The 25,341-nt window shown below is 35.9% G+C and overlaps 1 protein-coding gene across 6 annotated transcripts in view; it reads right to left on the reverse strand.

The window, feature by feature from the left end:
• DOCK11 (dedicator of cytokinesis 11) overlaps positions 1 to 25,341 on the reverse strand; it is a 191,775-nt gene that overhangs the window by 45,281 nt on the left and 121,153 nt on the right. For 5 of the 6 annotated variants that reach the window (XM_036443425.2, XM_036443426.2, XM_036443422.2 and 2 more), the window contains 10 exons: positions 23,083 to 23,199; positions 21,476 to 21,551; positions 20,503 to 20,612; positions 18,397 to 18,511; positions 12,802 to 12,868; positions 11,287 to 11,334; positions 9,622 to 9,764; positions 8,220 to 8,335; positions 5,865 to 6,002; positions 1,870 to 2,052 (listed from right to left, as the gene is read on the reverse strand). In XM_036443425.2, coding sequence (XP_036299318.1) covers positions 1,870 to 2,052; positions 5,865 to 6,002; positions 8,220 to 8,335; positions 9,622 to 9,764; positions 11,287 to 11,334; positions 12,802 to 12,868; positions 18,397 to 18,511; positions 20,503 to 20,612; positions 21,476 to 21,551; positions 23,083 to 23,199 — 1,113 coding nt within the window. The remainder of the gene's footprint in view (positions 1 to 1,869; positions 2,053 to 5,864; positions 6,003 to 8,219; positions 8,336 to 9,621; positions 9,765 to 11,286; positions 11,335 to 12,801; positions 12,869 to 18,396; positions 18,512 to 20,502; positions 20,613 to 21,475; positions 21,552 to 23,082; positions 23,200 to 25,341) is intronic. The other variant, XM_036443424.2, reaches the window with a different exon arrangement.

The following is a 25,341-nucleotide window of genomic DNA, read 5'->3' on the forward strand; positions in this document are numbered from 1 at the left end:
CACCTTACTTCTGGAGGAAAAAACGAAGGTTCACTGCTGGAAGGGCTAAGAAATGTCATATCCTGCCCTAGCTGGTTTGGCTCAGTGGATAGAGCCTTGGCCTGCTCACCGCAGGTCTGGGTTCGATTCTGGTCAAGGGCATGTACCTAGGTTGCAGGCTCCTCCCTGGCCGGGGCCCAGGTCAGGGCTCATGCAGGAGGCAACCAATTGAAGTGTCCCTTTCACATTGATGTTTCTCTCTGTCTTTCCCTCTCTCTTCCTAAAAATCAATGGAAACATATCTTCAGGTGAGGATAAAAAAAATAAAGAAATGTCTTATCTTATGAAACAGACATATTGAAAATGCCTAAAGAAAGTTGTCATTTTTTCATGGTGAAGGGACTGGAATCTACAATATGTTGATGAAAACATCTTGGCGGCTGCAGTGGCCAGCAGTGGCAGCAGCAGTGGGGTGATGGAGGTGGCACTTTCCCCTGATCACCCGGTCACCTCCTGCAGAGGGAGGCCAGACTGCTGCTTAGGCCCATAGCTGTCAGTAGGACATCCCCTGAGGGCTTCCAGATTGGAGAGGGTGCAGGTCAGGCTGAGGGGACACCCCCCATGATGCACAAATTTTGTGCACCAGGCCTATAGTATTTAATAAGTGTCTTGTTTGTTATTTAAGCATCTCATTTAATCCTCACAACAATTGTATGAGGCAGGCACAAATATTTACCACTATTTTACATATAAAAAAACTGAGACACAGACACACTAAGGAAGTAACTTTCTCAAGGTCATACAGTGTGTGACCCTAGTCCTGAAACCTGAAGTAGGGTCTAGCTCATAACACCTATGCTCTAGAATAGCGCTTTCCAATAGAAATATGAAGTGAACCATGCATGTAATTTTAAATTGTCTAGTAGTTGCATTAAAAAGTAAAAAGAGCCCGGTTGGTGTGGCTCAGTTGGTGGAGCATCATTCCATGAACCAAGAGGTCGCAGGTTTGATTCCCTATCAGGGCACATGCAGCAGTTGTGGGCTCATCCCCAGTAGGGGGCTTGCAGGAGGCAGACAATCCATGTATCTCTCTCATGGATGTTTCAATCTCTCTCTCCCTCTCCCTGTCTCTCTTAAAAATCAATTAAAAAAGTAAAAAGACACAGGTGAATTTAACATAGTTTACTTAACCCTATTTCAACATATTGTAAATATAAAACAATTGAGTCATTTCACTCTTTTTGGTATTTAGTCTTCAAACGCCAAATTTAGGGCACATCTCAATTCAGAGTAGTTACATTTTAAGTACTAAATGGCCACATGTGGCTAACAGCTATTGTATTGGACTGGGTAGCTCTAGATCTTGATCTAGAGCAGTGGTTCCCAACCTATTTTTGGCCATGCCCCCTCTAAGCATCTCTAAAATCCTGATGCCCACCCCCGTGACATATAATTCTTATTATTCAAAAAGGGAACTCCTACTCACATGGAGGAAGCCTAAAGGTCATTAACTTGGTCTAAACAAGCTGCCAAAGAACATGGCATCCATGAAAAATAAAAGAACGAAAGGACAGTTAAAGTACTGAGGAAGAATCACTAAGGAATTATTTAAAAATATATAAAGTGATATGAAAAATTAGCAAATAAAGTTTTAAAAAAATATAATAGAGAACTGAAATGTGTAAATATGTCACAATATATATTTCTATACTGTATATGAGGCCCCTGTAACCATAAGAAATGCAAAAAATTCACTGTTAATAACTCATTCTTAAATTTCCCCCCTTTAAAAATCAAATTGCCCCCTTTGGGATGGTGCCTCATACTGGGAACCACTGATATAGAGGCTAAAGACTCAATTGAAGAATAGGAGCTTTGGTTTTCACTGACCTGCAGATGTGTCCTCAGAAAGGTTTTCCTCTTGGTGTATTCAAAGTTGTTTCTCATCAGAAGATACAAAAGTGCAGATGCTTCATTCCTGGTTGAGCTAATCTTCGAGGTGCAGCACTTTAAAACCTCATAGCAAAATGCAGCACACATGTTTACCCTTCCTTTGAAAAAGGCCGAGGGAAACTAAAAAATAAGACATAAATAAGTATCTGAAAACCCAATCATCAAAATAAATCAACTATCAAATACCAACTATATTCTCACCTAAATCTATACTAAGTGCCTTGAAGATACATAATGAACTTAAGATTAGGGCTCTGCTCTAGAAAACATGAACTAGTTAAACACACAAAGGCCAGCATGTGTCAGTGACAAAACAACGCAAGTCAGTACACAAGTCATTACAACAATGTGAGGTGCTAACAATAAATGGTACCGATTGAGAAGAACTCATCATGATCTGGAAAAAATGATGTTTGCTCTTGATAATATGTGCTAAATTAATGAATGACTGAAATGATGAATGATTGATGAGTCTCCATCTGACCCTTAAAAATGGGAAGGGCAATCTACATTACTTACTCTTTTGATTTATATTTAAACAGTTTCTTATATTATGAACTTCCAAATGCTGAGAAAATTATACTGGGAATCTATTGAGCAAGTTGACCTTTTAACAAAATGGGGGATAGATGAAGTGTAGATACACAAACATATATGTGTCCTTTACTAATAAACTGTGTTAATTAAGATAAATTTTTGAGCCTGGCCAGTGTTGCTCAGTGGCTGAGTGTCAACCCATGAACCAAGAGGTCCCCAGTCAGGCACATGCCAGGGTTGCAGGCTCGATTGCCAGTAGGGAGTGTGCAGGAGGCGGCTAATCGGTGATTCTCATTGATGTTTCTATCTCTCTAACCCTCCCCCCCTCTCTCAAATCAATAAAAATAACATTAGATATATTTTGCATAGGGAAATTAGTCAACATTATCATAACAACTTTGGTGACGGATGGTTAAGAGGCTTACTGTGGTGATCACATCTAAGGAATGTGTAAATCACTATGCTGTATACCTGAAAATAATATAATATAGTATGTCAACTATACTTTAAAAGATATATATTGGCATAGAGAGTACAAAAGTGGCTGTTACTTTGAGAATGCATTCAGTCTGCTTTGTAGAAGATAAAACATTCATATAACATAAGCTTGTTATAATCTCTCATGCTTACATGTCTAGGCAAGCAAGGAGTAAACTGCTGCAGGGCACACAATGGATGCTTTTCAGGGAATGTGAAACTAGAGGGCCAACCTTTTCAAAATAACTTCGTGGGAATCTTGAATATAAAACCATGTTGTATAATTCAACCTTCTTTTAATCACATTAAGAGCAAGTGCAATACTATGTATCAATAGATACGAATGTTTAATAAATGTTTTCTGATTGGCTGCCTGGAAATCTCACCAACAGGTTCACCAGATGAAAACAAACCTTGATGGACAAGATATTCTAGTATGGAAATGAAAATAAAGGAGTATGAGAGGACATAGCTGTAATGTAGTTAATTCATTATATTAAATCTTCTACTCACATTACTTCTCTGAGTGGGCAATGGCCAAAATCATCAATGGTGACTTCCTAACTGGCCCAGTCACCCCTAATTGCCTTCCCCTACTGGCCTGGTCACCCTTCACTGTCCTCCCTTGCCAGCTTTGTCACCCCTAACTGCCCTCCCCTGCAGGCCTGGTCACCCACAGCTGCCCTCCCCTGCTGGCCATCTTGTGACCACATTGGGGTGGCCATGTTGTGTGAGGGTGTGATGGTCAATTTGCATATTACCTCTTTATTATATAGGATTGTATCTCCAGTATCTATTACAGTGCTGGGCAGATAGAAGGTATTCCATAAATAAAGTATGGATGAATATATGGATGATGACTTTTCAAGTTTACTAGTAGTTAACTCAGATCTCTCTCCAGAGCAAAGATCTATATATCCAATTGTCAATCCTATCAGCTCTAACTGCATATCCTTGAGGCACCCTAAACTCAACAGACCCACAAAACAGAACTCATTATCTTTTATCCCCAAAACTGGTCTTTTCTCTACATTTTATATTAGCCACCATGACCCACTAAAGAATCACTAAATTGATGACCAAATCCTATAAATTCTATATCCTTACCATGTCTAATATTTGCCTTTGACTCTCCATTTCCACTGCCACTGCCTTACTTTAAGCCCTTATTTTTTATATTTTAATTTTTAAAAATATATTTTATTGATTTTTTACAGAGAGAAAGAGAGAGGGTGTGCACGCATTGACACAATACTGGACCATATCCCCAACACAGTGTCTAACACCAATAACAACCTATCCAGTAATTGTTAAATAACCTATTTTTTAAATCTCTTTCCCCTAGTTTCTTATAAGATGCTTATAGTGAACTGAGTTTTCCATTTATTTATTTATTCACAAATTGTATTAAAGAATAATTTAAAAAAACCTTCAAATCCACCTAACCTCTATATCAATTAAATGCAATAAGTAATGATGACAAAAAAGTTTTCCATGCTTAGTTATCCTATTATACAAATCAATTAATTGAATTTCATTATCTTGTTAAAGTTACACATACCAGAGAGGAAGGCCTGAACCGGGCCTTTCCATAATTTTTAACTCCATCTTGGTTTATGATGTTTTTTTTTTTTTTTTATTACATTTAAAAGCTATCAGAAGCAGACCAGAAATAAATCTTTGCTAACAGTTTCAGTCATATTTACTAAAAGTCTAGCCTGAGGTTTTTTTTAAATGAGGTAAAGCCTGAAATTTTACAGCCCACAGATACAATTAGCATTGAAAGGGAGGGCTCATTCATTTGACCCTATACTGAGTGTCTCTCACTGCTTCCCCACTCCCTTCTACCCTCTCTAAGAAAGTCAATGGGAAAAATATCTTCAGGTAAAATTTAAAAAAAAAGATAATATCCTGTTAATTTAAAAATGCTTTTAACCAAGATTTTCTTATAATTACATTAACAGGCTATTTTTTTTGTTATTAATTCACTGTTGTTGTTTTTTGTTAATCCTCACTAGAGGATAGTTTTTCCACTGACTTTTAGAGAGAGTGGAATAGGGGGAGAGAGAGAGAGAGTGGGGGGGGGGGAGAAAGAGAGAGAAACATACATGTGAGAGAGACACATCAATTGGTTGCCTCCCAAACACACCCAGACCAGGCCAGGGATAAATATGGCAACCCAGGTACGTGCCCTTGACTGGGAATCAAACTTGCAACCCTTCAGCCTGAGGGCCGATGCTCTAACTATTGAGCAATCCACCCTTATTTTTAACAAATTTTAGTGGAATAGGAAATACATTGGGGAAAAAAAAACTAGTAATTTTACCGACATAAATAAATATATTTACAACTATAGTCTGAGTATTTAAATCCAGGAGTCACACTGCTCGTAATCAATGTTCAGTGAATAATCAGCATGTGATCACACCACATAACACATGGTAATTGGTTCTGTTGTAAAATGGCATGGCTTTCTGCAGCAGTTTTGTAGGCAGATGTTCCCACTTTCGCTAAGTCATGCCTATGCATTTGTTTACTCAAGGTGTCTGGTGAATGCATGAATTTACTAGGCCTATCCAGTATAAATTTAAAATTACAGTAATACATATAGAAAGCTTTTCTGTGAAATTAAAACTTTTCATATATACTTAATTTTAATTACACAGACATGTCTATTTAAGTAAAAACGGGTAAACTAATTTGTCAAATTTTTAACATATGCATTTAGAAAACCTACTTGATTACATAACAGACTTTCAGCTTAACAGAAACCCCCTCGCCTGAATTAGTCTGTTATATGGAGGTTTTACTGTACTGACTTAATGGGTTCAGTGTCTGAGGTTTGTAGATGTCATAACAATAATCCTTTTTTTCTTGCCATGAAGCAAGCCCACTAGCAGCTATAAATTTGTCCTTACCTTACTGATGAAAGCTCTCAATGAAGCAAATACATGTTTCAGCGATACCTCAGATTGTCCATTTTTAAGAAAAGCAAGATGAATATCAAATACTTTTTTCATTAATGGGTTGTGGCCATCATTATTTAAAAGTTGACTCTAAAAAACATGAAAATAAATATATTTTGCAGAAAGTTTATGCTACCCCTTCTTAGAGTGAAAGATCTGACTTACCCAATACCTGTTTATCAATCCATGTCTGAAAATTCCAGAAAAACAAAATGTTTAAAACATCTGTGTCATCTTTCAACTTGGAAATCTCAAAATACTACATCAACTTCATCTATACTTGCTTCCATCATTTTATGCATAAGATGAAAAAAAATATTTTTCCAATGTAACACACCAAATACAGAACTAGTATGGAAAGAGTAATTTATATTAACCTAGCCAAATTTAAAATAAATGGATACAAGTGTATTTTTCTGAGGTAGACTAAATAATGTAAGAATTAAGGAAAATATTAATCATATTTTAAAAGTATATTATCTAATTTAAAGTAGGTTTACTATAAGATATGTTTAGTCATTGGTGAAAAATTAAACCCTCTATAAGTAGAGGTCATAACAGTATTACAATTGAATAGACCATATAAATTGTTTAAATGTTCCTTGTAAAGAGACATAAATGAAACGATAAATTGTAGAGAGATATCTATTGGTTTATGAACCTTTAAAAAACAAAAAAGCATTGGTTAACTTCTCCAGCCCTATTCTCTATCCCAGTGGTTGGCAAACTCATTAGTTAACAGAGCCAAATATCAACAGTACAACAATTGAAATTTCTTTTGAGAGCCAAATTTTTTAACCTTGAACTTCTTCTAATGCCACTTCGTTAAAATAGACTCACTCAGGGCATGGTATTTTGTGGAAGAGCCACACTCAAGGGGCCAAAGAGCCACATGTGGCTCACAAGCCACACTTTGTCGACCACGGTCCTATCCCTCAAAAAACTAGCAGGTTACAACCTGGCCAAAAACAACAACAAAAATCCACAAAATAATATTCATAGTTTTGACAAATCTAATGGTAACATCAACAGCCAGAATCCATTAACGGTGTTAGATTTTTCTGGCTCTTTCCTTAGTCTATTTCGAAGCATGATATATGGTTAGGAGTATAGATCCTTTGATAATTGGCCTAGATCTGAATCTTGAGTCTGCCACTGACCAGCTATATGACATTAAACTCCCTGTGAGCCTCAGTCTGCTCATTTTTAAATGGGAATAATAGTATCTATGTCATAAAGCTATATGAAGACTAAAAGTTAGTTCATATTTGTATTTTTTAGTTTATTAGAGTATAATTTATATACCATAAAATTTATTTTTTAAGTGTATGGTTCAATTATTTTTAGTAAATGTACAGAGTTGTACAACCATCATAATCCAATTTTAGAGCATTTCCATCAACCCAAAAACATCCCTGGTGTCCATTTGTAGTCACTCCCATTTCTCCCAGCCCCACTATAAAAAACTGATTTAATATTCATAAAGCACTTAGGGTAGTACCTGAAATCTACCAAGAGGTATGTTTATTAATAAATGAGATGCAACTGAATAGGAGGAAGAAATACAATGCAAGCCTTGAGGCCAGATATTCTGTTATTGGCACAATTAATTTGGTTTGCATTTTAATGAGAACTTAATATTTCATAAAGGGATACTGTAGCCTATTTCTTATTAGTATCTAATTCGGTTTTCCTTCATGAGCCTCTTGAAAAGTACAGAAGGGGGAGAAAAGAAAAAAAATTATCTATATAACTCAGGTGAAAGTAAGCACAATTTTTCACTTTTGAGTTCTCCCACTGATATTACATTACAGCTATGTATTTTTTATTTTTCAAACACATCTACTAGCCCAGTTTACTCTTTTAATAACCCTGAAAGTTCATTGCTTTTGCCTTATTCTTTTTAATGATAGCAATAATGATTTGTACTGAGGCAAACATCTGAGAAAAAAACACTAAGCGCCTGACTAGGGAAGCCAGCCAGGCTGCCTGGACATCATCTAACCTAAAAAGACACCTAATCACAACAGGCATTTGAGAAAACCAATTCAATCATGATTTGGGCTAAAAGTTACTGGATATTTTAATAAAAGTATGAAAGAGATCTATTTTTAACCAGAAAAATAAAACAATTGGGCATGGCAGGTGAGTCTTGGTGAATTCCCAAGGTCACACAGTAGCCAAACTCAGACTATCATCCAAGTTTCTTGAGTGCTCACTGAGGCTTTTATTCCTATGACTGGTTACGTTTTGTTATAATGTTTTCTTTGCAATGATGCCATCTGAATTTTAAGTCTTCATTTTTACCTTGAAACACTGGGTAAAAAATGATATGGTATCTAACACGGTTAAAGAAACTTCAGTAGCAGTATTGCCTTCTAGAAGTGCCTGATGGAAAATGTCTGCTTCAGTTGTTGTAGAACCTAAGATTAAACAAAAAATAAATTAAAACTGTTGAACACAGAGATTAACATAATAGCTTTGAATTACTCCCCCCCCCCAAAAAAAAAAAAAAACACCTCAAAGACAAGCAAGAAGAGAGGAGGCTCTGGATACTTGCAGACCTAATGAATTTCACTGTTTGTTGCTAAATCAATTATAGTCTTGATTAATCAAGTCTACCAATTTTTACTTAGAGCTGTGTATCAACAGCTCTGCACACATAATTAGGTGCCCACTCCTTTGGAGACAAGATTTTAGTGATGCACTATGGCAAAGTAACTAGGAAATAATGTGGGAGGCATTTTAGGCCATACAGGCTGTAGGTTGAATTTTTTAAAATATCTTGAGTCTGTCTCCTTAGAGCACATCTGCTCAAGACATTCGTTTTTATTATTAGTCTTTATCACAGGCCACTTTTGCTGGCTTCCTTCTCTGCATCCTCCAGAGGACTGTATGGAAATGTAAGTTTTTCTCTTTTTATTAATATTTGCATTTCAGGGCGATAGCTTCCAATTATATAACCCTCTAGCTTTCCCAGATGGGCAAGATTTCTCTCCTTGCCCTACTTGCCTTATCAATACTTCAACCTTTGTGAACACTTTTGTTAAAAAGTATTTACAGTTCTTTAATCTCTTCATTCAGCACAGCATGTGTAATCCCTTAAAATCATTGAACAATAACTCTAAATAAATATTGCATACACTATTATTTTATACTATTATGCTAATATTTGCATTAAAGTTTAACAGTAGAGCCCTGACCAGTGTGACTCAGTTGGTTGGGCGTCATGCTTTGCATCAGGAGGTTGCTGGTTTGATTCACAGTGAAGGGCACATGCCTGAATTGTGGGCTCAATCCCCAGTAGGGGCCATGCAGGAAGTGGCTGATCAATGTGCACTCTCACATGGATGTTTTTGTCTCTCTCCCTTCCTCTCTCTCTAAAAATCAATAAACTATTTTTTTAAAAAGGTTTAACAGTAGTAATGAAGGATATCCAATGTAAATAAAAACAATTCAGTGAGAAAAATTGATTTAATAATGAATTAAGAAAAACCATACCATTACCTAAAATTGCTGAAAAATCCATGCATATTTTATTATAGACATATATTATGAAATGATGATATACAAATACACAGATATGCAAATAGATTTTGTCTGTGAAATAATTTTCAATCATATTGGTTATTTAAACCAGAACTTCTTTAAAGTAAAATAGTATTACATATCTGTTTCAAATGGGGACCCCACACACATTTTCACTTACTGTGATTAAGTGTAAATGAACTTTCCAGGCTACTGAGATGCTGAAGCCGGGCCTGCATTACTCCTGATCTGTTTCGAAGAGCTGGCATGGTTTGAGATTTTCGGTCTACTCCAAAGTGTTTTGACAGCCAGGCATCCTGTATCCTAAAATAAAATTTAAAGTTAGGAATTGGAGTAGTCTTAATACTATATCTCAATGTTAGATTTTTTTTTGCCTAAAATATGATTAGGTTTCCACATAAATACAATACTATGATCAATATTCTCCTATTAGTTGGCTTAAATGAGACATCACTGGAAATTGTATGAAGTTTTAATATATATTTAAAAGAGCTGATACTATAAGAATATAATTAAGGAATTTAGAGAGTTACTTACTTCCCTCTTTCTCATCAAAAAACATCAGCATAAAGTGGACAACACTCTAATAAGATTCAGTCTTTTCTCAGGAGATGAGGAAGGGCAAGAGCAAAGTTAGTAGGAGGGCTGTTCAAAAGATATGTGGGAAGGGATTCCTGAATGTTGAAGAATGAGTGTCAATCAAATGTTTCTAAACTTGAGTTAACTTGGACCAGAAATTTTTACTCTTTAAACATGTCTATTGCAAGAATTTGTAATTTTTTGTTTAATATTAAGGTTCTATTAAAAATTACAACTGGTTCATAGAGGAACAAAAGGACAAAAATAGTTTGTCTAGGAAACATGTCTAGAAAAATAGTCTAGGAAACAGAATGTTAGCTGTTAAGGCTCATGGTGGTAGTAACCATGCCAGTTTCAAATTATGGGAAAAGACAATGGAAAATATCACCTGAATTACCCATTATTGGAATGTTCCAGAGACTCGGCAATTATAAACCCTATCCAAACAGCCTCTTCAGTTTTTGGAAGTGCAATGGAATTCAACATTTAAAAAATGAACTCTATTTGTGTTGCTTTAATGACTACAAGCTCTACCCCTATAATTTATCTCATTGAAACAAGCAAGTAATAGTTTCCTTAGGGTCCCTGAAACATGTTTAAATTATTTATTTCACTAAGATTTAAACAGCAAAAAGAAAAAATGCTCATTTATAATGTTATCCCAATCACTGTTTAGAATTTCTGTTTACCTTAGCAACTGAGGTGAGTACTGATAGGTTGTAGATAAAAATACAAACCTTACAACTGTCCTCAGTTTATGATTTCTGCCTTCTCTTGGGTCTAGCCCTTCCTCACACATCCTTTAGAAAAGACAGCATCTGTTTCAGGATTGGGACAGAAACCCTGCATATAGGGCTAACCATTTTCCTTTGAAAAACTTAAATGTATCAGCTAACATTAGTTTAATTTAAAGTTTGAGTTGATATATACATAAATCATGGGTTGTCCTTTTTAAAATTTGTATTGAATTTACTGGGGTAACATTGGTTAATAAAATTTATATAAGTTAGATTTCAATTCTGATTTTTATTGTAGTTTTCTTAAATAATATTAAAATAGCTCAGCATACCATACAGGGTGGTGCAAAAGTAGGTTTACAGTTGTTAGTATGGAAAATAATACAATAATTAATAAAAATTATATGAGAATTCAAAATGAATAATGTACTTTTTACATGGCATGATCAAGACTGCCCTCTGTTGGAAAAAAAACAAAAAAGTGAAAATTGCCATGCTATGGGAATTACCTTGCTATGTTTCTTTTTCCCATGTATCTAAAGTGAAACAAACATACTCTAGAAAGAAAAACAGTAGCATGTTAGTAAAGTACTATCATTCTCTGCAATTTAACAAGTAATATTTGAAATGTCATGTGCCACAAAGAATGATTACTTAACTCATATTGTAATGTATGTTTTGATAGAAATATACACATAACTAATTGGGGGCTTGCCATATTATATTTCTCCACATTAATTTGCTAAAATTACATTGGTATCAAAAAGGTCCATGTCTTCATGTATAATTTTAACAACCCAAAAAAACCTATCAATGTTAATCATCCTTCATGTTCTATAATATATCATAGAAAAAAATCTCTAGTATAGTTATAAATACCTAAAAAAAAAAGTTTCATAAGCCCTAAAAGTTGGAGTAATTGCTATGCTTTTTTATAATGACATTAAAATACTTTTTATTACTAAAAATCTCTAACACATACAGAATTAGGGAGGATAGCATACCAATCTCCTACATACCCAGCACCCACCAGCTTCAACAATAATAAATTCATAACCATTTTTATTTAATGTCTACCCTGAACAGGTTCTCTGCTCTCCCTCCATCTTCCTTACCTACCTACTTCCTATAGTTTTTGACCCAACATCATATATTTTCATTAGCAAACATATCACTATAATTAGAGTAGTTTATTTTCTTTTTAATCTTAAGTGCTGTTCTGATTGCTGCTATTTTTTTGAAAATTTTTGAAATACTTTAATAAATATTTATGAATTATCCTCTTTGTGGTTTGATAGACATGCACATATAATATATATCTGTACTATTTATTTAAGTTTGCTAGATTTCATTCTAATTTTTATTATAGTTTTCTTAAATAATATTAAAATAGCTCAGCATACCATACAGGATGGGGCAAAAGTAGGTTTACAGTTGTTAGTATGGAAAATAATACAATAATTAATAAGTAATGGTATAAGAATAAACTGTTTCAAGTAATCACAACTGTAACTATTTTTACCATACCCTGTATACAACTTTCCACTTCTATCTAGAAAAGACTAGATTTTCCCAAGTGCCTTGGAATGGAGATATCTTTATATATATTAATCTATCAATCCATCATCTATCTATATATCTGTACATTTCTGAAGTGGATGAAATTACTCAGCTCTACTTTATAGTACAAATTATAAATTCTAATAAGTTAAGCTGCTCTATTAAGCCAGCATCTGCTCCAAATGATTTAGGACAGTTGATGCCACTTCTAGTTTTCCAGAACACAAAAAGACTCCTGCCAGGCCATAAAAATGGTCTATTATTGGCTACACTTTTCTATATCACAATTATCACCATGTTTTTTCTCTATATGTGAAGAACCTGAATGTCAGCATTTATATTATCAAAATTTTCTACATTATTAGCAAATAAGATGTTGAAACCAAGAAAAATGGTTAACGTTTTATTATGTATAAAAATTAAGCTTCCCAAATAAGGGGATATACATGAAAATGTCAACTTACTCTAAAAGTATGAGAATGTTTATGAGCTCCTGAGGAGATACTTTATTCCAGTAAGTTAAGAGAGTATCTGAAAATGAAATATATAAAGCGTTAGATCTTGAAATAGAGCAAATAGCGTTGTGAATCTCAAAGTACCAATAATTTAGCTTAAACAACTATCAACTCATGGTCAGTTCTGCACAAAACACACACTGTATTCTTTTGAATTAATTCCAAATATGTATTTTAATCTGTAATTATTTTAATTTCAACATTTTTATTTTATAAATCTGCTTTTGGATAGCTTATCCCAATCTTCATATCATCCCTGAAAACAAAGGAAGGAAGCAGACCTGGGGTTTTTAATGAACATCCTAAAATTTTATACAAGATGGTGCATTTATGTGCGTTTTGCTGAATGGTGGGGTTGTCCAGTACCTTTGTGTGCTCTTCAAAGGGTTCTCTGAAGCAACAAGCCTAACAAATGTAAACTTTGGAGGGAGGTAATTTTTTCTCTTCTTTGCCATTGGGTTATAAACTGTGAAGTTCTGTCAATACACACAAACGTAGTATTTCAGATAGAAAAGTCCCTGAAATTAGGCGACCAGACGTCCCTAGTTTTAACAATTTGTCCCACATCCCACGGCATTTTAAAACAGTCCAAAAGATTTTTTTCCCAAAAGTCGAGACTTTTTTAAAATGCCGCGGGACACGGGACAAATTGTTAAAAATTGGGACTGTCCCGCCAAAAGCGGGACACCTTACCTTAAATCTATTACATGTACTTATCCTTTTTGCCTATTTCTCTTCCAACACACCTACTTATGGGTATTATTTTTAATAAAATAAAACTGCCGCCACTTAACTGTCTAAGCCTTTCTCATCCTACTCAGATATGTCAGCAGATGCTCTTCTAAAAGGTAACCATCTTGTAGGTATCGCGATAGTTGGCAAAGATCGAATTGCAAACCCCTCGTGAGCCTCCAGCAGACAGCAATGTAGGGCCAGGCAATGTTGGCCATACGGTGGGGGAGGACTCTAGGGGTTTTTACTTGACTTACAATTTTTTAAAGACCAGGAGTATTGACAGTTTCTAATGATTATAAAATACTGCTCGTTAAAAATAATAATGCTCGAATTGAGTCCAATTAGATTTGTGGTGCCTTTTAAAATTAAGCTATAAGTGACTTCCGGTTACCGCAACCCCCCTGCCTTTGGATGTGTTTGAGCTGGGCTCCCAGAAGTCATCGGGTTTCCGGTTTTCAGCCTCTTCAAAACCAGTTGACTGAGGCGCCATCTTCCCTTTGTTGCGGCGCCATTTTCAGCTGCTGCACACTGGCTTTTCCTGTCGAAAAGCTGTTGGGACTTTCCACCCCTGAGCTACCCAGCCTCCACACCATATCCTGAGGCAGCGTGGATTAAGGTCTGTAAAAACGGTGAAGGGCTTATCCCTGCTGTGGCCTGTCGGAAACTCTTAAACCATCTTCTAGTCAGCGGTGGCAGCGTCAAGCCGCCGGCCAGTCTCAGCCGTTTCCAAATCCCAAATCGGTGAGACATAATGCAGGCAGGGAAATATGGTGGAGAAGACAAGAGAGATGATAGGGCCCTTTCAGATTCTGATAAATTAGACTTAAGTATGTGTGACGTGTCAAATGACGAGTTTAAAAAAGCCTGGCTAGTACTAAAAGAGCTCCATGACAGAGAGCTACACCGTTTACAGACCAAATTAACCAATTTGAGGAAAGAGAAATTGGGAAATGGAAGGTGGACAGGCTCCATAGCGAGAATTAAAGAGTTAACTGAGCAACAAAAAGTCCTCAATGGGACCATTCAGACTTTGCGAGAACAGTTGCGCTCAAAAACCTGTGACCGCTGTTCAGTTAATGAAACATACAAGAGTACACTACAGCAAGAATTTTATGATATCCAACAACGAAACCTTAAGTTTATTGCCGAGATCACTGCAGAAAGGAATAAACTAAGAGAAGAAAATAAAATGCTTTCTGAAAAACTTAAAGTGACTCGGCAAAAGCTTTGTTGTTCTGAGAGTAGTGAAGACTTCCTTCTTAGTGCTCAAAAGGCTGTGAACGTTTTTACAGTCAGGGATCCTACAGATGATAATCAGATGCTTATGCCTATGAAATTCAAAGAGCAGCCAAATACTGCACAGATTAAATCTAAAGGGAAAAGGGAAAGGCAACAGAGTCAAGAGTTAACAGTTCTACCTCAGAGTCCAGACCTCTTTGACATGGCAGAGACATCTTATGATAAGGCAGCTTCTAATACCAGTAAGTCTACCACCGAATCCACCCAGAAGACACCTACACTATTCCCCTTGATATATACACAGAGTACTCAAAGGGACAATGAATTGCAAGTTATCTCAAACCTTCCTGAAGAGAAGCCTGGCCAGGCAAAAAAGTCAGAGCTATTTACACACAAGAATTCCACACAGAGGACCCCTACTCAGATGGACTTCACCTGGGCCTTTTCCAATATGGGTACAGAACAAAACCCAGTAATTGAAGCAGTATCTGAAACTTCAGAGGAAAACGTGCCTGAAAATAGACTCACAATACAGTCTTATTCAGAGAGAAGGCAAGCACTCTCTAAAAACATATTTCCTCTTGACTATACTTCAAGTAGGAAAAGATCATCGATTGGTATTCCTCGTTACAACATTGGGTATTCAGAGAGACCTAGCAGTTACCAGAGATCTTGCATGACCGTGAAAAAGAATAATGAATCTACTGTGGCAACAGGGTATGGTGCTGACAAGCCTCAGTGTGATGACCAGAGTTCCACTGTGGGGTCTAGGATAAAGAGAAAAGCCAAGGTGCACACTGAAAGAAGAAAGTAAATCTCCCTCATCCTGCTTTTCTTTCACAAGAGGACAAACTATTAACTAACTGATAACCCCTGACCCTGACTCCATTTCTAAGGACATAATAAACCAGGCAATAAGACTTAAAACAATTTGGAAAATGTCTTAGACTTTGAAACATTTATTTGTTACCAGTCAATAAACTATAGCTCCCTTTACTTTCATATACAATAATCTTTTTGATGAAATTTAGTTGCTACTGTTTATGAACTAATAAAAAAGAAAACCAAGAGAAGACCTGAAAGGAATTCTTTTTGTTGTTGTTGAAATTAAGTTGCTACTGTTTATGAACCAATATAAAAGAAAGCCAAGAGAAAACCTGAAGTGAGTTCAACATTTAAACACATACAGAGTGACTAAAAATATTTACCGGATGAGACAACTAGACTACTTCTATTGACAAGGACCTACAAGCTGATATTTTTCAGAATACAATGAATGTGACTTTATAGATATAGCATGACTTTACATGTATAAAAGCTAAAAAGGAGATGTGACAATGACTATGCACTACTTATTAAAAATCAAAAAGCAAAAGCTGAAGAAAGAACAATCTAATGAAGATCAAATGTTTAACAAGTAAGATAAACATTTACAAGATAAGAAGGACTTATGAAGTTCTCAAGAAACAAAGCAGTTATGGTTTTCCCCATGACATTAAAAAAGCAGCCAGAAGTTTGTCACTGGTATCACAGTATATGGTGTGTGTGTGTGTGTGTGTGTGTGTGCATGCGTGTATCAAGCACGATGCCACAGTACATGGTGTGTATGTGTGTGTGCATGCACGAACCATGTGCATATTCCACAGTATATGGAGGGTGTGTGTGTGAGTGTGTGTGTGCATGCGTGTATCAAGCACGATGCCACAGTACATGGTGTGTATGTGTGTGTGCATGCACGAACCATGTGCATATTCCACAGTATATGGAGGGTGTGTGTGTGTGTACGCGTGCGCCTGTGTGTATCAAGCATGATGCCACAGTACATGGTGTGTATGTGTGCATGCATTCACATGTCATGTGTGCATGCCACAGTATATGGAGGGTGTGTGTGAGGGTGTATGTATGCGTGAGCATGTGTATGCATCATGTGCATATGCACAAGTATTGGGGTGGAAGAAAGGAGAGCTAGTTAGCAATGCATCTCCCACCTTCTTTCTTCAGTCTGCCACCCCCAACCCAATTTTACTTTCCTTGAGCTGTGATGGTGGTGAATTTTTTCAGGTATGGTTTTTATTTTCATGTGTCTGTTGGGTCTTTTTTTTTTTTTTTTTTTTTTGTAAACAAATTTATTGAGAAAGTAAATTTGCCTTAAAACTCACCCATTTAAACAGTACACAGTATAACAGTTCATAGTATATTTGAAGAGTTGTAAAATCACCACAGTTTTAGAATATCTTCATCACCCTTTGAAAAAACCCTGTACACATTAGCAGTTACTATCTACTCTTCCCTACTTTTCACCTTGTGGGAAAACAAAAACAGTGAGTTGTAGTTGTCAACTGATCCATCATCTACTAAAACAAAAACTACCAGGTTGAAAATGCTCTCTATTTGTTTTACAAAACATGGAGGCCCATTATATAGCCTCAATATATTCTTTTTTTTTTTTTATAAAGTACTATGTAAGCCTAAACATACTTTTATTTAAAAAATATTCTTTTTTTTGTAACAGTTTTCTTTTTTAAGTGTTAACAGTATTGCAGATGCCCCCCATTTCCCCCACTTTGTCCCCCTCCACCAAACCCCTGGCCCACCCAAAACCCTCCCCCAACTATTGTCTGTGTCCATGGGCTATGCATATATGCATATGTTTTCTTTGACTTTTACTTTAAGTTCTTTAAAGATGCTATTTATTTTATATGTTTACAGTTTTATTAATATGCCTTAGAATTTATTATTGATTTGTATTAATATCTCTCTAGCTATCAACTTATTTTGTTTTTATTACTATTTATCCTGCATTGTTAAAAATAGATTTAAAGCAAGTTATATATATATATATAATAGAATTTAAGTAAGAGATAATGACTATGGTAATCAGAACCCAGGTGCTTTTAAGTTCTTCATTCCTGCATTTTTTTTTTTGAGCAAAAATATTCAGAAAAGAAAGAAAACTGTATGAATAAATGTTGCATTTGGAAATAAGATAACCTGATTTTACTTCCAGGTCCAGAAGACATAAAGTTTATGAAAATCCTTTGGTTATATTCTACCATATAATATAGGAAGGAAATGATAATACTATTATATAATTATATAGCAAGGAGAAAAAAAAAGTGTGAAAAAGAATCTGGAAACATACAAAACCATACAATTGTACTATGTAACAATGGTATTCCTTACCCTCAAAGAATCCTTCCTATTTTTTTGTTTGCTTTTTGTTTTCCAAATCCTGGGTCAAATAAAAGTTAAAGTATTAAATATGACTTCTAGTTAATGTTATATTTTCCTGTTTACATTGGTGATTTAATGCATTATTTGATCTGTATGAAAAAAATGTTCAGCACTTCTAAAACTATTGCCTCATTTTAGAAATTAAATTTTAAAATAAAAAAATATTTCAAAGAATCAAATGTATATGACTAAAATGAACCTATTTTAAGTTAAAATACAGGAACATTTAAAAGGTCAGAGTCTTTAAAAATCTGTTTCTAATAAGCATGTGCTTATTACAAAACTGAGCCTGTGAGGGTAAATGTAGAGTTCAGGTTTAATATGCTGGTAACTCACCTTCAGAAATCATTTTTACGATATACAGATAGCACATCAAGAGGCTTCTGATTTCATATTGATCCAATCGGTTATACTGGGATGATACACTGCTCCTCGTAGAACTCTGCCGGGTCTATGATATAAATACAGCAATTTTGTGAACAATATTGATACTATAGTTTCCTATATCCTTTAATTAAAAAGAAACATTTTTATCATTTGTCCTATTTGGGAAAATTCTAAGCATAAATGCAAATTTTAAAAATATATATTTTTTATTGATTTTTGAGAAAGAGAGAAAGGGAGAAGGAGAGAGATAGAAACATCAATGAGAGAAACATCCATAGCTGCGTCCTTCAATCCCCTACTAGGGATCAAGCCTGCAACCCGGAATGTGCTCTGACTGGGAATCAAAGCAGCGACCTCTTGGTGCATGGGATGACATCCAAGCAACTGAGCAACAGTGGCCAGGCCATACATCCAATTTATATCACACTTGCAAGGTAAATGGGCTGACTCTATTGCCATTGCAACTACAATAGTAATATCCTGCAAATTACCTTGGGATTTTCACCAAGAAATAGCCATGAATACTGTGAATGTTTTATTCCCAAAGGTCCCGTGTTTTAGTAGTAAACATTTTAAATAATTGTAGATGGCTATTCCCAGAAAAACAGCTTTTACATCAAGGAGGAACTTACCTAAGGTACATGAAAGTATAAGAAACATTTTACACTTTTTAATTTAAATCTCTCCTTGGAGTTGATTAAAATCCAAACTGCAAATTATAGGTCAGAAAAAATCTATCTTTAAAAAGGCTAATAATATTATAGATAATTAACTAAGGAGGATCCATCAATACTTCAAAACAAGAGCTTCTACAAAGAAATGATGTTCCTATTACTTCTTTTGTTGAAGTATCAGTTGTTAAGCATGACAAGATCTGACCTTTTTGAGGATTTATATGAATAAATAATCTAAAAAATTTACCCTTGCTAAAAATCAATACTTTCAATTGAGCTAAACTGTGCTGGGGATATATAAATATTTAATAAAGTAAGATTTACTAAGAAAGAACTTTCACTTGGAGTAAAACATCTAGGTTCTGAATGATTGATAGCTGTATGACCACTAGCAAATCATTTATCCTCTTTGTCCTTTATTTGTCTTACCTATGATAGTGTCTGTTGTCATATTTCTAAATGGTGTGAAATAGAAACCTTTGTACATAAATTACTATTTATCCAAAGTCTCCAGGAAGTATAGTCCAGTAGTTCTCAAGGGGTGGTTCCCAACCAGCAGCATCAGCATCACTTGGGAACTTAGCAGGCCCCACCCCAAACCAACTAAATGAGAAACTCTGGGGCTGAGGCCCAGCCATCTATTTTATTAAGCACCCCAGGGGATTCTGATGCACACTAAGAGTGCTGGAATTAGAAAATCTGGTTCCGGGTCTGGCCCTGCCAGAATTGTGTGACTGTCCTAAATCACAATCTCAGTTTTCATTTGTAAACTGAAAGTTGAAATTTATTATTTTCATGGACCTTTCTGTTTTTAAAAAAGATTTTACATAGCAACATGACAAGATTTTACTGATCTAAAATGAAGTTTCTCTAACTCAAGGCCAACATCTCATAAACTTTAATATTAGGTTTGAAAAATGATTTGGAAGAGTTGGAGAATATATTCTAATACTAGATACTGAGATCCTTAATTTGGAGACCCAATTTTCTCTCCCAAATTGGTACAATTATTCTATTATAAAAGAATGAAAGGGGGAGAGATCAACCAAAGGATTTGTGTGCATGCATATAAGCATAACCAATGGACACAGACACGGGGGGGGGGGGAAGGTGGGATAAGGACACATATGTAATACCTTAATCAATAAAGGAAAAAAAAAGAAAGGCTGAATTAATCCTGCTAGGAAGTGATTTGTTTTAACTGACAAGGTAGCAGCTGCCAGGATAGGAAGCAAGTGCTAAAATATCCAAAAATTATGGGATTTTTTTTTTACAAATCCAGGATAGACTACAGGAAAGTAGAAAGCCTATTATTTACACAAAAAGAAAGATTGTTGTAGCCTAAGGTATCATTAGGGTTATCTTATATTTAGGTTCTTACATTTTCGCCAGTGTTGCCCTGATCTGGAAATCCTGTTGCTCCTTCTGGGATGAGGGAACCTCTTGAGTCTTCTCTTTTAAGTCCATGTCCATTTTGAAAAGACCCATAAGCTAGAAAATAAAATCCAAGTCCTTGTTAGCAAAAGGAGGAACTGCCAAAATATAGTATAAGTTAAGCACTGGGTTAATTTTACTAAAATTAACCCAGTGCTTAACTTATACTATATTTTATGGATTAGGTCTTCGTCATCTAAAATTGTGAAGTTTATATATTATATCAAAACACATAAGAAGCCAAATAATGGGTTAGCTTTTTTATTTCTTGAAACACTTTACTATGTATAAAATTACAAGAAATTCCTTGAAAATAATCAAAGAAAACCACACAATTTGAGAGGTAATTTTATAGATATGGAAATTTGGGCCCAGAAAAGGGAGGTGTCTTGTTCAAGACTAAAGACAGATAAGCGGACTGGAGGCCAGTGTTTTTCTCATTATCCTCTAATTTCTTAGTATACTAAGATATGTTTTTAATAAGCTTAGACAGGGAAACCTAAGCAAAGAAATGTATCTGCAAGTGGAAGTCAGATTTTAATTAAACTTTAGTAGAGATCATGCTATGTATAGTTTTTATTATAAAACTAGTAGCCCTGCACACGAATCCGTGCGCCAGTATCTTGCCAATATCTCACTATTGCCCTCCAGTAGCTCTCTGCCCTGCCCTCCTGTAGCTCTCCCCTCCTCTCCCCTACCCCGCATAGCTTGCTTCCCTGCCCCTTCCTGTAGCCCTCCGCTGCCTGCTTGTAGCTTGCTGCCCCACCCTCCTGCTGATCCATGATCCAGGGTCTTTACGCTTCACGGCATAACGACCACTTGCATATTACATCTTTATTATATAGGATATTTAAAAAAACACAGAAGGATAGAGTACATTTCTAAACAGCCATAAAATGTATAATCATTAAAGGACTTACCGGTATCTTTGTCAGTGCTCAGACTCCCTCTATTTGCAGGTGAAGTGAAGCCACATGCAAATTCATCCCTGGATGCCTGTAACACAATATGATACCTCTAACACTTGTACACTAGGGTAAGACATCAAATTAATAGACTAAAATGATGCCTTGATTTTAAACAAATCTCACTGTGAAAGTCCAGTATCAGTATCGGTATTTAGATGACAAATATTTAATAAATGGGTACTAGCATATTGTAGTAACTATGACTTCTAGATAAGGTACATAACTCTAGATGGCTGGTAAAAGCTGCAATTGGTGCAGTCTGGTTCAATTCTCTTTGCTTGGAACTAGGAGTAATGCTAGAAGGAGGGATGTGACCAGAAGCCCTGGGTGAACTTGAGCTGCAAAAGGAAAAACAGGTAAGAAAAATATTTCCAAATATCACTGTCAAATGTTGTGGAGTAAGCAGAAGTATGAGCTACCGTGTCTTGTAAAGAAAGACCAGCTTGACACTCAGGTGGGTGATGTAATTGGGAGCTACAGGTAATCAAGCCATTAGGGAGGCTTAGAGTGGCTTTCTGGGGAACCCAGCACAGGCTTGACAAATCGAGATAGGGGTACTTCCAAAGGAAGCTGTAAAGGACACAGTTTAATCTGCCACTAAACAATGTGACAGAACTACTGAACATGTAAAGGTGATCTTGGGCCACACAGAACATGGAGTGGGGAGGGGGTTTAAAGTGGAAGTTAATAGTCCCACCATAAAGTGTACAGTTCTAAGCACTATGTTTTAATTGGATGATGGATAAAATGGAGCATATCCAGAGGAATATAACCAAGAATGTAAAGGTTTTGGAATGACAAATGATGAAGTGGAGATAGCTGATGTGGAGAAAAAATTAGAAGGCACATGTGTAAGAAGTATCACGTAGATGTAGGAATAGATTGTTCTATGTACTATCTCTAGAAGGCAAAACTAGGACAACTGGACAGAAAACTTTTTAGGTCTAATGTGAGAAAGAAAGTTTTTATTATTATAATGGCAAAAGGTGTTTGGCCATGTGGGAGACGGATCACCCCCAAAGTTCCTTTCAACTCTTAAGATTCTAAGGGGAGAAAAAAAAGCACAGACCAATTGTGATGAGCTAAAAGCAACTCTTTAAGAAGTACTAAAAGGAGGCTGTCAAGGGAGGGGAGAAGCAAAAGAAGACAGTTTAGTCCCTGGTGCCTAATATTTTGGAAATGAAGAATCTTTTGTTTTGTTTTCAAATTGAATAACTATATGAAGGCACAGAACAACAGCAAATCTTAAAATACTAGGTTCAAGGGATTCTTGGTGTTCTCTTGGATTTTGTTACTTAGTGTGCTTCTGGGACCAGAAGCAGCCAAACCCTTGTTAGAAACGCATAATCTCAAACCCCACCTAGGCTGCTGAATTAGAATCTTTGTTTTAACAAATTCCCCAGGTAATTCATATGCACATTAAAGTTGGAGAAACATTAGTCTAGGAAACTGTAAATGTAAAAATGGAGTAACAAGTGAACCATATAACATATGATCCCAATTCCAAATGTAGTTAATAAAAGAAGATAAAACGTCAATAGAAACACACTACTACTTACAGAATTAGGCATGGCTGCACAAGAATACAAGGTATCTCGACCTGCAAATCGCTGTATATTTTCCAAAAGCAGTCCAACAAATGGGAGGTATAATTGTGCTATTTTGGCTTGTTGGTTCTGAAAGAGAATTATCAAAAGCTTACAGGTATAGTGATTTCACTAATTATGGAATATAAAAAACAAAATAAATTAACATATAAAACAGAAACTAATAGATACAGAGACTAAACAGACTGTTGCCAGATGGGAGGTATTGGGGGTAAGGATGAAAAAGGTCAAAGTATTAAGAGATACAAATTGGTAGTTATAACATAGTCATAAGGATGTAAAGTATAGCATAGGGAATATAGTCAATAATATTATAATTACTATGTATGGTGTCAGGTTGGAACTAGATTTGTCAGGGTGATCACTATGTAAGGTGTATAAGTATGTAATCACTATGTTGTACACCTGATACTGATATATTTTATGTCAACTAATTTAAAATACACTTTTTAAAAACTTAATAGGTATAAAATATGTATATATTACAAATAAAGTTGGCTTCACCTATCAGTTTGAAGATTAAAAGCAGGCTAATATCAATAACAAATTAGTAAAGCATGAGTCTTGGAATTACCACAGAACATTATTGGTATTTGGATTTAAACGCAATCCAGAGTCAAATCACATGCTTCAAACACAATTAGATAACATAAAAGGCAAAAGTTTATTTTTTAAATAAGATTGAACTATAAAGCAGATCATATTAGTCCTATTCTTTCACTCCAGTGAGTACTGAGTTTCATGAAAGCAGGGATCATGTATGTCCTATTCACTGCTTCATCCCAATTTCTGGGCAGATATAGACTGAGTGGCCAGATTATGATGATCTCTGAATGCATAATAATCTGGCCACTCAGTATACATTAGCTAAATAGCTGAATGAATTAATGAAGTGAAAAAAGAATAATTTACTGTATTCACTCAAGAAACTTTTTTGCTTTGATTAAAATAGCAATTAAAATAATGTGATTTATCTTGGCCCCCTAAATCAATTATAAAGCTTGGGAGATTGATACATTTATAAATATATAAATAAAACTGGCCACAATAGTCTTACCTAATGTGAAACCTCTTAGTCAAATTTATTTTTTGTTTTTTGTCAGCTATAGACAATCCTCACCAGACATGTGCATACACTCATAGCAGCAAACACAGTTGTTTTCATGGCACAGGAGTTGCCCTACATATTTGAGGACTTTAGGAGGCTTGTCTGGAGATTTAGATAAGACCTCCAGGGCACAACAGTCAACCTAGAGAACACAGATCAATAGTATCTTATCTGACTTTAAATTTGCATATTTGCATTTATTCTTGAACAATATTTTGTGTTAATTGGCCATCTGCACTTCTTTTGTAAAGTTTAGGAACCCATCTTAACAGATTTCTAATTTCTATCCCTATCAATAGTCTCATATCACTAGGAGATTCTAGTTTAGTAGTTCTGGGCTGGGTCCTGGGAATCTACCCCAGATGATGCTGATGTGCACAGAGGTGTGAGAACCATGATCTATGCAACTTCCTATTCAAGGCAGGAATGGCCCTCATCCTTATCCCTGACAAATGGCTAGTTTCAAAGGCTCCTTAAATACTCCAATTTTTTTTTTTATGGACTGTTAGAAAGGTCCTTTAGCTGATTTACTCTGTGAAGGTTCTACCTGCTAGGAATATCTCTGTCTACTTCCACTTTACATGGAAACCCTTGAAATATTTGGAAACAGTTACCATCAATTGTCTTAGCTCATTCTTCACAAGGCTAAACAGTCATTATTATTTTCCTTTATTCTTTCCATTAGTGTCCCAGTACATGGATTCATGCACATTGAAAGGAAATTAATTAGTCCCTCTGGTGCAGGGACTAATGCAGGCAGTCCCTGGGTGGTGGCCAGTGAGGTGGGACTGGGAGAGAAACGGGCAGACATGCCCTGGAGCCAACCTCCCATGGTCCCTCCCTGGCCAGTGGCACCTGGGGTGGCACTGGGGATCGAAGGACAGCTGCAGAGTCAGCGGGATCCCTCTCACAGGTGAGGCTCCCCAGCCTGGTCTGCAGGAATCTGGCCCGAACCAGCAGTCTGACATCCCCCGAGGGGTCACGGAGTCCAAGAGGACACTGAAAAGTTGCTGTCACTTGGCAGCTCCTGCATTGAGCATCTGCCCCCGGTGGTCAGTATGTGTCACACTGCTGACCCGTCGCTTAGCCTTTTATATATAGAG

The sequence above is a fragment of the Pipistrellus kuhlii genome, unplaced genomic scaffold, assembly GCF_014108245.1.
Source record: "Pipistrellus kuhlii isolate mPipKuh1 unplaced genomic scaffold, mPipKuh1.p scaffold_m20_p_19, whole genome shotgun sequence".
In the NCBI taxonomy this organism is placed as follows: Eukaryota; Metazoa; Chordata; class Mammalia; order Chiroptera; family Vespertilionidae; genus Pipistrellus; species Pipistrellus kuhlii.